General features: G+C 38.4%; 2 protein-coding genes across 2 annotated transcripts; one reads left to right on the plus strand and one right to left on the minus strand.

The window, feature by feature from the left end:
* The first annotated feature begins 2906 nt into the window (after positions 1 to 2906).
* On the plus strand, positions 2907 to 10202 carry nelfcd (negative elongation factor complex member C/D). Its single transcript, XM_027010770.2, has 15 exons — positions 2907 to 3063; positions 3419 to 3531; positions 3666 to 3775; positions 3926 to 4035; positions 4329 to 4436; positions 4736 to 4888; positions 5318 to 5448; positions 5635 to 5800; positions 6103 to 6237; positions 6473 to 6612; positions 6774 to 6888; positions 7395 to 7490; positions 7634 to 7774; positions 7926 to 8055; positions 9705 to 10202. The coding sequence occupies exons 1-15, from the start codon at positions 3010 to 3012 to the stop codon at positions 9737 to 9739; spliced, it is 1737 nt and encodes a 578-aa protein (XP_026866571.1). The 5' UTR covers positions 2907 to 3009; the 3' UTR covers positions 9740 to 10202.
* Positions 10203 to 10423: 221 nt separating this feature from the next.
* Positions 10424 to 15098, minus strand: ctsz (cathepsin Z). Its single transcript, XM_027010772.2, has 6 exons — positions 14789 to 15098; positions 13076 to 13239; positions 12590 to 12769; positions 11953 to 12103; positions 11604 to 11769; positions 10424 to 10956 (listed from the first exon to the last, which is right to left on the minus strand). The coding sequence occupies exons 1-6, from the start codon at positions 14923 to 14925 to the stop codon at positions 10822 to 10824; spliced, it is 933 nt and encodes a 310-aa protein (XP_026866573.2). The 5' UTR covers positions 14926 to 15098; the 3' UTR covers positions 10424 to 10821.
* Positions 15099 to 15288: the final 190 nt, after the last annotated feature.

Consider the following 15288-nt stretch of genomic DNA (forward strand, 5'->3'; position numbering starts at 1 on the left):
TTGGTTAAATGTCCTCCCCTCTAGTAGTCATCTGTAAAAAGCTGCTTTACAAACACATACTAGAAAAAAAAAACCCAGCTGTGCATCACAGGACAACAGCCTATCATAACTGTCTATACCACAGCTTCCTGTCATGCTTCCCAATCTCACAAGAGCTGGGGCCAACTTATTGGTGCTCTATTGGTCCATCTGATAACAAGCATTATATTTATTCTCTTTTATTTATTTGTCATTTTATACTTTTTTTGCAAAACACCATCCTTTGAGTAAATAACAAAAATGTGATAACTACTGACCAGTCTGAGACGGTCATGTCTTCTGCAAAATGTGGTACAGGTGTTTTTCTGGAGGGATGTTAAGCTATGACATTTTAGTATGTTTTCTTTTGGTGTTCTTTTTCCCCTTGCTGTTGTTTTCTAGTTCAGACTCGCTGCAGCAATAAGTGAGTGAGATTTTGAGTATCAAATGCCCTCCTGCCTGACTCTCTATCTCCAAGATACAAGATTTCAGTGTATATGTTGCCCCCCCCCCCCCCCCCCCCCCATGTCTCACACTTACTGTACATTTTGTACAAAGATTCAAATTATAGCGATAAAGGAAAAGTGTAACAATGTCTGAATTATACACACGCACGCACTTTGACAAGGCTAACCATGTTTTGGCCCCAAATCAATCAGTAAAGACTAGATATAGCAGTGATCCAGTGATCTATACTTTTAATGGCTTTAAAGCTAGATGGACTTATTACGCCTGCTGCTACTAGTTCAAATTTGGACAGCACTTAAAAGCCATGCTTAATACCCTTACTGTAAACCTTACTGTATTGCTGTACATTGACAGGCACAACTTAAGACTTCTGTGTAGTGTAAAAAAGATGGCCTTTTTGAGATGTCCTGGTCCTCCATGTCATATTACATACATTGGAGTAATATGGACACATTTTTCTGTTTTTTAAACCAAAATACTCTGTATATTTTAGTGGTAAATATGTTTCTTTAAAACTGTTTCACTTTTAGAAGCCTTGGTGATCTAGCACATTGACAGGGAGCAAATTTGTTTCAATCCGGTAACATTCTTCTATTTTATTACTTAGATAAGTAGATAGCAAAGCTTCAATGCTACCATCATTTACAATAGAACAAGCTGTTATAGTATTTTACTGCTGGCACAACAATAAGTAATTGAACAAACACCACATTTTAATATTTAAAATTATGGTTATGAGTATTCAAAAAACATTTCCCCACTTCAGTGTATATATGAATTCTGCTCTCCACCCTAACAACAATGCGTTGGTGGGCCCATATTGGTAACACCATATAACCAAGTTCAACAAAAGCCCTCTTGGAAGTTGTGATTCCTGGAGGAAGAAATTAAGGGGATGTGGATTGAATCCTGCAGTTATTTCAGTAAGTCTTTACATCAAAATCACTTGTATGATTTGACTTTCAGAGATAAAGGAGGTAAATAAAATTATACAAGTGCAAAAGAAGTCAAATGTTGAAGTGACTACACTTTACAATTGAGAAGCAACATGTTTCTTATTGCTTATAATAATAATATTGTTGTGAATAAGTAAACTTTATTACTTATATTTATAGAATCAGCTGTCTTAACAAGTCAAATGTTGAAAACATCGGTGCACCCAAAAGTGTTTGGTGGAGTCTGAGGCAAAACTGTTAAATGACAAAAATATGCAGATGTCAGTGGTGGATAAGTAATTTTTAGTATTCACTTTTAAAGCTGACCTAATCTTTATTTTTTTTAAGTGATTGATTAGCATTACAGCTGCCAAGATTAAAAAACAAAAAACAAAAAACGTAGTGTGATGAGCACAAATCTTTAAAACTTTAAATTTTAAAGTGTTATACAGTTTGTCTTTTTAGAAAGTCTAAAGAAGTCTTTAACCCATCTGCTCCTTCAGTGTTCGACATACCATGCCTGGTTTTCTAGAAGTGGTTCGGTGTTTGTTCAAAACATGTATAACAGCATTCCAAGAATAACAGAAGCATTTCTGAAGACAGAAGAAAGGCCACCCTTATTACTGCCATATTCAATTACGACCGGAGCAAAAACTTTTGGTGCACTGTTGTGTGGTCTACATCCTTTAGATCTGAAAATCATTTAGTCGCGAATATGTGGTCATACGGAATATTTCTGTGTGCTGTGTATAGCGCGGCGACTAATTTTGGTCTCCTAGCACATTAGTTTATCCAAGGCCCATCCTCCCAGGAAACAGGAAAAATGTATTTATAAATGTTGTATTTCTTTATTCATTTATGGGTTAAATATCAGCGTAAGAGGTGCTTGCTTATTCTCATTCTGTGACTCTGGATGCTTCTGGACCTAACCGCGTTTTACAATTTTCTTGCTGGGCTGGTTAGCTAACGTTAACTAGCTTGGTTATAACAGCCGGAACACTGACTGTCATATTTAAGAATGATTAACCTTCTTGCCTCAGTGAATGGAACTCATCCAGCGCTCTCTCTCTCTCTCTCTCTCTCTCTCTCTCTCTCTCTCTCTCGGATTTTGTGGCAAAGGGGTGGGGGAATTAAAGGAACCAACCGCAAATAAACAGTTATTATCTCTATAATAACTGCAGTGTATTCTAAATTGTAGTGGGGTATCAAAGGTTTTAGAGGAACATGACGTTTCAGACAAAGGGCCTCCATCAGCTGTGCAAACATGCATATATAATGTATGCGCGCGTGTGTGTGCGTATAAAATATAACATACCGCTAGTGAGACAAAATAGTTGCACAAAAGTATAGAATGTGAAACAAACTGAATGTTACATGTAGGCAATTTGGTTATTATTTATCCAGTATTGCTATTTTGACGTCATGCATTCATCTTTATTCATCCGGTACAGAAGATGCCGGAAGTAGCTAGTTATCTTAGCGAGCGAGCGACATTCGACATAATGACGTGTTGCGTCTGCGCCATTTAGCTAGTTTGTAAACACGTCGATATAGTAGAAAAATTTAACTCTACAATTTGTGACTAATTATGGAAGAATACTATGCGGGTCTTGGCGAGTGGGACGGACAAGATGCCAATATGGTGATTTATGCTGTTTATTTTGCAGTTGGATAAATGGCTTTCTGATAGTTTGCTTGTTTGTTTGTCTTATTCGTACAGGTGAAAGCTAGCTAGTTAGCTTGTTCATCTCGTCTTTTCTAGGTAACTCAGATAGCTAGCTAGCTGTCCCAGCTAACTTACTCTACTAGTCCTTCCTGTCTAAATGCATATGAATTCCAGTGGGAAAGCGGTTAGCTAAGTTCTTATGAATTTTTTCGTGATTATGAAGTAGCTAAAGTGTAGTAGATCAGTCTCAGTGTAGTCTTAGTTTCTTTTGTTATTGAAAGCTCCCTATGTTTTGATTTTACTTGGATCAAAATGAACGTTTTCTCTTTAGGAGGATGGTTACGCGGATGCAGAGGCAGATGGCAAAGTACAGGAGGAATGCTTGCAAAAATTCTCCAGTAGGGACTACATCATGGAACCGACTGTCTTTAATACACTGAAAACGTGAGTACGTTGCAACAGTACCGTATCCAAAAGAAAATGTTTGTATGAAGAAGATAGATTAAATATGAAACATTCCATTTTGTTATTCACAACCCATTCATGGTTTTAAATAATTTATTCTTGTGTCGCCAAAGCTATTTTCAGGCGGGTGGTTCACCTGAGCACGTAATTCAGCTTCTTTCGGAGAACTATTCTGCTGTCGCACAAACAGTAAACCTGTTGGCGGAGTGGCTAATTCAGATGGGTATATATTTATACTTTTATCAGTCATAAGGGATGCTTTATTTGTTATTATTTAGTATTTATTAAACAATTCCATCAATACAGGAGCTTGGCTTTATTAACTGACATTCATAGTGTCAGATCTTATCTGTATATGTTTGTTCATGTCTAGGTGTGGAGCCAGCCCAGGTACAAGAGCGAGTAGAGAATCATCTGAAGAGTCTCCTCATCAAACACTTTGATCCACAAAAGGCTGATTCCATTTTTACTGTAGAAGGAGAGGTAAAGGATTTTGTGACACAGACAAGATTATGTTTTTAAATGTCCAAATAATTTGTAAAATGTCTTATTATTATTGTTATTATTTTTTATTTCTTGTTGTTGACATTATTGTTATTATTATTATTATCATCCTTTTTGTAACTCCACTGTTATACCACAATTCAGACTACTTCTTTTTTTTGGGGGGGGGGGGGAGAATCCACCTTGTAAAATAAATTTCAGTAATGATTTTAAAATATCCTGACCATATTTTGATATAAAATTAAAATTGTCTCTTAAACTTTAATCTTTAGACGCCAGCATGGCTGGAGCAGATGATAGCTCACACCACATGGAGAGACCTGTTTTATAAACTTGCTGAGGCCCATCCAGACTGCCTGATGCTAAACTTTACAGTTAAGGTAACTCAGGATAAAGAAAAGCTTCTCTTCTCTTCTAATGTAATATAAGCACAAAAAAATTAGTAAATCAATAAGCATGAGAAAAGCTGAAAAAGGCCCATGGTAGGAATAAGGTGCACAGCTAGTGTTCTCATGGTCTGTGGATGTTCAGGATCCTGTCCTTAGTGTCAGATTTGTGTTGTTTAGCCTGCTGAAAGAGGATTTACAGGAATAAACAATCTCCTGACCTCCTTTCCCCAGAGCAGCATGGTAAAATTATTTTTTTCTTTTTGCATTTTATTGCTCTTGCTGATGGCCAGCTGATCTCTGATGCAGGATACCAAGGTGAGATCACTAGTGTGTCTACAGCTTGTCAGCAGCTGGAGGTTTTCTCTAGGGTCCTACGAACCTCCCTTTCCACACTACTTGATGGAGGAGAACAAAACCTGGAAAAGAACCTGCCGGAGTTTGCTGTAAGTTTTGCAATGCACCATGTACTACTGTTAATTTCCTCTGTTTAAACCCATGACAGAGTATTAACTAGAACTTAGAAATTAATTTCACTCAATATTACATTTTTTTTCTTTTCATAGTTGGTATAATAGCAGTCACTATGTAATGATCCCTTTTAGTATGACCCATTAGTTAGCTAACAGATTGTGCTAGCAATACATATGGAAAAATGCGCTATAATTTGCTTCACCAGTGTAATTGGGGGAGAAAAGAGCTTTTGAGGTATTGGAAAAGTCTAAGCCCAGTGTTACTCTACTTTTCCTTTATTTGCTGTTTGATGGTTTGTGTTTTATCTTTATAGTTGTGTGTTTATTATTTGCATTCTGAAAACGGCCCTGTTGTTTTAAACATGTGTGTTTGTTTGTGTGTGTTGGTTGGGGGGTGAGCAGAAGATGGTGTGTCATGGTGAGCACACATACCTGTTTGCTCAGGCCATGATGTCCATTCTGGCGCAGGAGGAGCAAGGTGGATCAGCCGTCCGTCGTATTGGACAGGAAGTACAAAGATATGCCCTTCAGAGGTGCAGCAGATATCACACTCACCAGTGATCATTTACTCACAATTTACACTGTATAGTTACAGTCATTGTCCCAGTGAATGTTTTTGCATCTTACAGTATTTGCCATGTTTGTTTGGCTTAGCAAACACAGCTTGCTTTGTACGTTGGGACTTTCTTAATAGGTGTGTTTTGGTGTGTCGTTTCAAGTGGGCATGATGCGAGTCAGATTACATTGGCTCTGGGCACAGCAGCAGTATACCCACGTGCGTGCCAGGCCCTCGGTGCCATGCTGTCCAAAGGGGCACTCAACCCGGCAGATATCACCGTCCTCTTCAAGATGTTCAGCAGCATGGATCCTCCTCCTGTGGAACTGGTTCGTTTGACACGTTCGCTAAAACACATTCGAGTGTTTGAATAAGTGGGTGCTTAAATCAATTTCACTTTATTTTTAGATCTACATTAAGTGTCAGTGCAAAGTAAAGACCATTGACTTTGAACTGTCTGGTTGATGTTATTTGTCATAAACCATTTCATCCTCTACTTCCAACAACAGCTTTTACCCATTCTTTTTTAAGGTTATTTAATTCCATCTTTAGGTTTAGTCAGATATAGTTGGATATGAATTTACAAATTTGCCTAAGTGATATTTATTATGCTTCTGTTTTTGGCTTGAAGATCCGTGTTCCAGCTTTCCTGGATCTGTTCATGCAGTCCCTATTTAAACCTGGGGCCAAGATCAACCAGGACCATAAGCACAAATACATTCACATTCTGGCCTACGCAGCCAGTGTTGTGGAGACTTGGAAGAAGGTACAGATTCACTTAAAAATGTGTTAATGAATATTTATTATGTTAATACAACATATGCAAACAAATAAACACCTGTAATTTTAAGATTAAGATTTTTTTTTTTGATGCATATTCTGTATATGAAGGAAAAAACCCTTTGTGGTATCCGATAGCATAAAACATAAAACCTTAAAGTAAGTAGGTTTCAGAAGAATACCCTTTTAGTTTGTATCTCTGACTCTTTCTTCCCCATCAGAACAAGCGTGTTAATATCAATAAGGATGAGCTGAAGTCCACCTCCAAAGCCATTGAGACTGTTCATAATTTGTGCTGTAATGAAAATAAAGGAGCTACAGAACTAGTGGCAGAGCTTAGTACCCTGTACCAGTGTATCAGGTGGGTGTACTATACGTAAGCCGCCCTTTTCCACATAGAAGCCTTTTACTGCACACACAAACACATGTATATGTTGTTCACAGACAAAAAGGAAATATACCTTTGTGGTTAGATTTTTTTGTTTTTTTTTTGGCGTGTGTGTGTGTGTGAGTCACTGTCAGGTTTCCAGTAGTAGCGATGGGAGTGCTGAAGTGGGTCGACTGGACTGTGTCAGAGCCTCGTTACTTCCAGCTGCAGACAGACCATACTCCTGTCCATTTGGCCTTACTGGATGAGGTAAAAGCATTGCTGTGCATCCCAGCTGGGTACTGGCCCTCTAAATATGCCTCTGTTGGTATTAGTCTGATAATGCCAATGACAAATACTGACTGCTTAAACAGCCTGATGACTGTGGGTGACTGATGTTGGCTAGCAATACATGTCTTTTTGGCAAAGATTTAATGGAATCATTAAATCAGTCTTATGTCAGTGGTCATTAAAATACAATCCCTGGAAAGGATTAACTCTGATGCACACTGACTCATTTAGTGCAGGTAGGTTTTTGATAGCATGTTGGATTCATGTTAAATAATCAGGAGTCAAATTTAGAATCAAGGCAATTCGTACTTAAAACCTACATGGTTCTTTCAGGATTAACTGTTTTTACAAAGAACATATGGAGTTACTACAGCTAACTTCTGAAATCTGCAAAATCACCCTAGGATGTGGTTATGTGTGGGCTCAGTCATAGAAGAGTGTTCATATTTTGCTGAAACCAAAATACATTTGTGCTTCCTTTTTAGATAAGTGCGTGCCATCAGCTGCTCCACCCACAGGTGCTGCAGTTGCTTGTGAAACTTTTTGAAACAGAACATTCCCAACTCGATGTCATGGAACAGGTATATTTACGTTGTTCCTGTGTACACATACCTACCACACCAGACCCTCACATCTCATTGTACCCTCATGAAAGAGCTTATAGCATCTGGGATTTCCTGGCTAGACACAAACCTCGTGTGTGTTTGTGTGTATACCTACTTAGCTGGAGCTGAAAAAGACGTTGCTGGACCGCATGGTTCATCTGTTGAGCCGAGGGTATGTGCTGCCAGTGGTCGGCTACATCCGTAAATGTCTTGAAAAACTTAACACGGACATCTCGCTCATCAGATACTTTGTCACTGAGGTGAGAGGTTGTCATTTAGTAAATAACTGTTTATCTTATTTGAATGTCATTGTGCAGCCCAGAGTCAAATGTTTGAAGTGACTTCAAGTCATTTCTCCATCTATTATCTACAGGTCTGTGATTCATTTTCTGTCTGCCACTGTTTCCTAAGGTTCTGGATGTTATTGCTCCCCCATACACCTCCGACTTTGTTCATCTGTTTTTACCAATCCTGGAAAATGACAGCATAGCTGGAACCATCCGCACTGAAGGAGAGCACGACCCCGTGGCCGAGTTCATAGGTGAGTATTTACATATACGGCATTTAGCTGATGCTTTTCTCAAAAGCGACTTACAGTTCTAACCGAGTACAACTTGAATAATTGAGGGTTAAGGGCCTTAATCAGGGGCCCTTCTGATTACAAGTCAGATACCTTAACCACTGAACTACCAACTGCCCTCAGATGTGTTCAGAAACTTAAGCTTAAAGCTTAAGCAGTATTTCAGTCCTTACTGGAAATGAGGCATGTTGACTGAGTAGTACTGGTAAGTAAGGATAGAAACTTAAACACAAAATTGATATGCCAAATGTTGAATCACACTGAAATATGTTTTTCATATATTACTATAATTGAAGTAAGTAGCAAGAAATTCTATATTTAAAGTTCATGATAAACTGATGACCAATAAAATCAGCTTATCTCACAAATAAATTTAATATTTTAAATTCCCAGTGAACTCGGGTAGACAGTATCTATCCAGTGGATAGTCAGCTCTGCTTGACTATATATTTTATCTCTGACCACAAAGCAATGGGAAAACTGTACTTTTATTATATAGAATGATGTATGTATATTGACATCATAAAATCCCATTGTAGCTTTTGAATCCATTCATTGGTAAAAGTCCATGCATTTTTAAATTTCTAGTCCACAGATACAAGAGATGTTTCTAGATTTGGTCCTAATTCAGGTGTCAGCAGATAGGAATTATTGATGTGTGTTTTCTCCAGTGTAGACTTGTGCCTTTTAAATGGCATTGGAAATGAAACCCCAGTGAGATTGACATTGGCTTGACTTATTATATCTGTTAAGACTTAGAGGACTACCCTACAATAAGGCTAAGACGCAAAGATTAAGTGCTGGCAGCAAAAAACCTTTGAAGAATAGTGTGACTGTTTTGGGGGGTTCAGAGGATCTAGAGAGAAACTGGACATCAGTTGTGCAGTTTGCAAGCTGTGTAAAAACAGGTTCTTATACCAGACCATTAACTTATGGCTCCATATGCTGTCTGCTCACCCTAAAAACTGGATGGGGGTGAGAGTTTAAAACTCATATTACACACAACTTTTGTAACATTTTTATCAAATTTAGCTTTGACTCTCTTTGCAATATGTTTGATTATTCTATTGCAAATTCCTGTACTGAGCTGCACACTCTTGTCATACTTCGTGCATGTACATAGTATAGAATACCTATACAGGTTAATATTTATGCCATCTCTCTATAAGACGTAAAATCTTGGAAGCTTTTTTTTTTTTTTTTTACTGTACTTTTCAACCACCTGTACTCTGGCATGTTGATCCTATAGGTTTACCAGTGGTTTGCATCTTGGGGTAAGATGTGTTGGGTGTTCTCTTTACAGTACTTTTACCAAGACGGTGAAAAATAATTCATTGTAGTTTATGTGCCATTTAACTCTGGACAAGGCACAACAAAAAAAAAGTCCCATAGTGTACTGCAGCAGATGGTCTACCACCCATGATTTGAAACACCTGTGGCTCTGCATAGCCTTGATTGACAGAACACTTCCTGAGTATGCTACAGTTCATTGATTGTGTCTTCCCTACAACTACGCATCTCTGAAGTTGTGTGTAGCTCACATGCTGTTGTTTTCCCACTGCCCTCAGCCTCCTATGCTTGCATTCATTTATTTCTGTGTTCCTTTTCAGCACACTGCAAATCCAACTTCATCATGATGAACTGAAACCAGCTCTGTCTGCACTGCCTAATTTTTGTGGTTGTCTTTGAGTCTACAAGTGCAGGGCTACGTGCTGTTAGGACTTCATAACATCCAGTCAGAGAGCCACTACAACTCAACAGCAGTGTACATAAAGCCTGAAATGCAGCTCCTATGTGCACACACTTGGGAGAATGTTGGTACTAGGGTCACATTTTAACTTTTCAAATTCAAGTAACTGTTTTATGGACAGTGAAACTGAGGTTACACAAGTGTTTTTACCTAGAAGGCTTTATGCAGCTGGGATGACTGACCTCTCACAGGTGACTGGACATTAAAACAAAGAATTGTTCTTCAAATATGCTTGATCATCAAGCAAAAACACATTGTAGCAAACTTCTGTATGGTACATTTACGTTCTAGACTGTTCACTTTTGTAATTATTCCTTTTTGGGGTTTTTTTTATTAATAAAGTTGTTGTATATTGTTGGTTTATTTTAATAGTCAAGGTGAATGGACCTCTAGAAAACACCAGGAGGTATATAATGAAGTTTCTAAATAGTGCCAGAAGTGGTTATTATGCACCAAAGGAGCAGAGCAGACATTAAGTAAGCACTGTGATGGATCTGGTGTAGAAGGTTGCTTAATGTAATGTAATGTAATGTAATGTATTGATCCAACAAGTGAAACATGGACTCCGGCAAAAGCTAAGACAGTGGGAAAACAAGATTTGTGAAACAGGGCTGGGATCTGAATGGGTGTCCACTACAGCATGTTGGCAAGAGGTTAAAAACTCAGCTTTCACTTTAAGCTGAAAGGAACAAAGTGGAATAGTTAAATCAAACTGCAGGTGGAGTGGCCTATTTTTCAGTGCAAAAAGAGACATTTTGCATCCACTACAAAAAAAAGGTCATGATTTAAATAGATGTAGTATAAAGATTCCTATATAACAAACAAATAGATTTTTGGATTCAGCTTTAACAGTCAGTACATAGATATTCCCTGCAGAGAAAACCAAAAGTAGCACGTGGTTGCAGCTCTGGGATCAATCACAAAACACTGAACTACAATTGTTTTAGGCACTGTGCAACTTAGTTGGTCTCCCTCTGCTAAACATTCCAGATGTAGCCTGCTGGTACAATGGGGTCTCCATACATGCAGTCCTCCTCAAGGGCTAGGTTATATTGGCTTCCACTACCACCTTTGTAAGCACTGGTCACGATCCTGAGCCATCCCTTTTCACCCTGTACATAAAAAGGTAGATAAAATACAATTTGTCCAAGCTGTACTGTGCTGTGCTTTTCTTCAGGGCACAGAACAAAAGGTATTCAGATACATCTACTATAGACAAAATGTTCAGAAGTACAGAAAGCATGAACTTCCTGGCCCATAAATCAGAACTGCATACAAGTGATTAATGAACAATTGAGATATATAAAAAGTAATATGCTCTTACCTGGACTCTGCGGGCTGTGCCTACACAATGTCTGCATTTGTGTGTGTGTAATTGTTTGTATCTATCTATTTGCAGCAGCAACTATTACAATGACAATTTCAAAAAGGTGTAGCAATTAGAGATAATCCAGTGACTACACTCTGTTCTACACAATTGTTATGTGATGAACTGGTGTACAAAATCAAAACCAGTTGTAAAACAGTGGGGGGGGATAAATCAGGGTTTCTTTAACTCGTACACAGACATGACTGATCCAAGAGAGCATCTACACTTTGCTGTGGAAAATGTATTCAAATAAAACTAAAGTACTACTTTAAAATTACACATTCATGTTCCTAAACCTGAACTTTAAAAGCAGTGAGGGCTAAGGGCACAAGTGAACAGAACACATTAAAAATAACAGGTGTGATCTTATCCTGTTCAGAGCATGCTTACCCACGGCTCTCCCCAGGAGTTCCGGACAATCCAATACTCTATTCCATTCTCATCGACACCCCAGCCAGCCACAGACACAATGTGGTTAATGTAGGGATTATCCACATACTCATAGTATAGACCACCAGTGTATGCATCCAGCTTGTCAGTAGCCATGATCCCACAGCTATATATGTAAAGAAACCATAAATATAGCCTTAGTAAGTGAAAATATTTAAACACCTGAAGTTTCAGTTTCTTCATTCTACTCTAGAAACAACGACATCAAAATGTACCCCCAAGTTTACTTGAAGCAATACATATTTTTGAAAAAATAAGTAATTCAGAATATGACATTTGGCTTGTGTACCTGATGGGACCCCCAGCATAAATTTCAGCTTTCATCTTCTCTAGGCCACTCACAGAGCCATAGTCTCCAACCTTCCACAGCGTGTAATTCTTCACAATATTACACTGACCAAAGGTTGTGCATGTACCACATTGATTAAAGGGTTTACAATCTGAAAATAAAAATCACACACAAAACACAGCTTTTCCCCCTGTGCCAACTTCACAGTCCTTCAGCAGGATCCTTCTTTCAGGATAAGATTACTGCCACCATCCTCGAACTTGTGAACATCCGCCTGGTTTCCCCCAAGAACCACTATATCCCAATCAGTTTATAAACAGAGTGTGGTCAGTATAGTTATTCATAAATCCTAAGCTTGGAGCCAACCCCATCTGAAAGACTAAAAAGCAAAATGTTATTACTCCACTTCAGGGGAAGACAAGCAGGCACAAATGACAAACTTGTCATTGTAAGAATCAGTCATTTTTAAACTTGTATTTATTAAAACAACAAAAAATCTATTAAAGTTAAATAAGAAACCCAAAACAACAACTTTTTTTAAACAAGACATTCCATAATGTGTTCATGAGAGCTCTCCGATTTCAAGTCGATTTGGACTCTACACATCAGCACATTTTAACAAGTGGATTTCAGTTACCCTGGTCTTTTGCCTGGTAATTGTTGCAGGTTTCGTCAGGGATGCCATTGGAGTGGGCATATTCCCACACGCCAGAGTGATCACCCCCATGACAGGAGCCAGCATTTGCACAGTCAATAACATTCTGGACTGAGAGATATGCAGACGGCCAAGCTGCCTGCCGCTTGATATTAATCCGATCTGAAATAAAGTGAAGATGTGAGTACAAACTTTCATAGAAAATATAACCTGTCAGCAGAAGTTATTCCACCCCCACCCACTGCAGGTCAGGTGCTAAAAGACTAAGCAAAAACATCTCAGCTCACATGACTCTTGTATGACTCACATGATTCTTGTAAAAACCACATTTTTACACAATAGACAACACAAAAACCAGAGATAGCTAGCTAGAGCGTGCATTACATTTATATATTATACACATGCGCGCGCGCACACACACACACACACACACACACACACACTCCACATACTTCATATGACATGTACCTGCAAGTGCACTTGTGCTACCGTGAGCCCAACAGGACCCACAGTACTGGGGGATGTGTTGGTTGCGTGTGGTACTGACAAAGTTGGTGCCATTGATATTTCTCCAGTCCCAGGCTTTGGGCAGCTCAGCAATGTTCAGGTATTCATGTGGACGTGGCACCGTCCTAAGGAAAAAGAACTTGCAGTGAAATGCAAACAGAAAGGAAAAACAGCGGTCTGCTTCAAAGGCAGTTCTAGCATGAACAAACAGGTACCCAAAACCTTGTTGTTTCAGGCAACTTTTGAAATGCCCTGGTAACCTGGCAATAAACACTTACAGGCTTCCTGCATTCAAAAGACATTTCACAGCAAATAGTATGTGACTACAGTACACATTCACCAAACACAGACATGCGCAGGCTATTCATAGCTCAGTACATAAAGGGGGGAGGCAGAGCTTAAAAGCCCTGGTTTCACAATTAGAACCAGGTACACAATCATGCGGATGAGGAACTCATCAGTTTCAATTTACAGAGATTCTTGTGAAATTTTGCTACCTTTTCACCACTCTGTGTTTTTCTCTTAATGATTTCAAACGCCGAATTGCCACGACATGTGACACCTGCAATAAACTGGGTGACATTGGAGTCAAACAAGAAATATGATAAGTGATGTAGTGATTTGAATTCAAGCAAAAAGTGTGAAATTTCAAAAGCAAACAGATCATGCAACTTGTACGCAAGGCCTTAAGAGTGAAATTAGAGTGCTCATAAATCCAAAAGGACTATGGCATGAAAGAAGTGACTCACGCATGTAACAGCTAAGCAAGGTGGAAACATTTACATCACCTGGTCTCAAATTGATGGAAAACATTTCACTTTTATTTACCCATTAAGAGTTACCTGATGGGGTTGGCTTCACAATTCTCACATGTAATACACATTAAATATTTGTGATACTCAAGAATCTCTGGTAAAGTTTCAAATTAATACACAAAAATCACTTCTGTGTGTCTCCCTCTTTCTTATCTTTAAAAAGAGAGATACCTTTCTTTTTCTAGTTTTCACAGACGGAACATCCTCCCCTCAGGATTTACAACAACACACCTGCATTTTTTTAATAAGTAAAACATTGTTAAGGTCCACCACTCCCAAAAGAAATTTACGCCAGTTATCCTGTTCATGACCACCATGTAAACTTGTTAACGGGTTAATTTAAACACAAAATTACCCTTGAAAAAGATTATATTTTTCCATGAAGATTAAAAACATTGCTCATTAACCATTACATATCTACTCAGATATCTAATCAGTTGCTTCTCACGATTTCACTCGAATCAAATGTGCTCATTTTTGGACTTAACGCAAGGCGGTACATCCAGTTTAGGTATAGAGAGACTATACGACAAATAGTGCCTTAATTCTTAGATGAATATACTGATATAAATGGGTCAGTCTTTAATTAGATAAAATTCCTGTTACGGCTTATTGAGTCGCGTCACAGATGGCCGATTTCTACTAGCAAAACAAAACTGAAGACGGTCATGAGCACGTGCAACACGGAGAAAACCCAAGTCAGCGATTACTATTATCATAAAGCAATAGAGGTGATAACCCAGTTATTTAGTTTTAGCTACCTGCTTAATAAAGTCTTTCATAGTTTGTGTAGCGAACATTTTCGCATGCTTATGGCTCTTACTTCCTGAAATTCAAAAAGAATAGCTGAATCACATACTTGATTCCCATTTGACTTCTTCGTGCCAGAGGTCTGTAACAAGGTTGATTCTCGTTAAAATAACGTCCGGCAAAAACACCGGACAGCGTAAACAAAAACAGAAGCAAAACACGAGCCATGTTGAACTCAGTAGTCATATGACCACCTTATAGTTTGTTGGTCTTTTATATAGCTCGCATTAGGGGCGTCCGCTAACACACCACCAATGACGTTTATCTTTAAATGAGCCTTTTGTGCTTTATGTCTCGCTAATCCCCAATAACTCGAGCAACAATTTGTGACGATTTATGTATTACGATGAAAAAAAAAAAACACTCATACAACAGAAACTCCGAGCTCAAGTCAAAATGTTCTTTAAAATTTAAGCCTACTGATTTAATTTGCTTTAAAACACCACTGTAGTCAACCTTTCACTTTCACTCTTTACTTTGAAGGAGCCAACAAGTCACTCATTTGCCACAATTATAACATTGGCATCAGTCAAAAGCAACTATCCCTAA

Source organism: Electrophorus electricus, chromosome 3, assembly GCF_013358815.1.
Source record: "Electrophorus electricus isolate fEleEle1 chromosome 3, fEleEle1.pri, whole genome shotgun sequence".
Lineage (NCBI taxonomy): Eukaryota > Metazoa > Chordata > Actinopteri > Gymnotiformes > Gymnotidae > Electrophorus > Electrophorus electricus.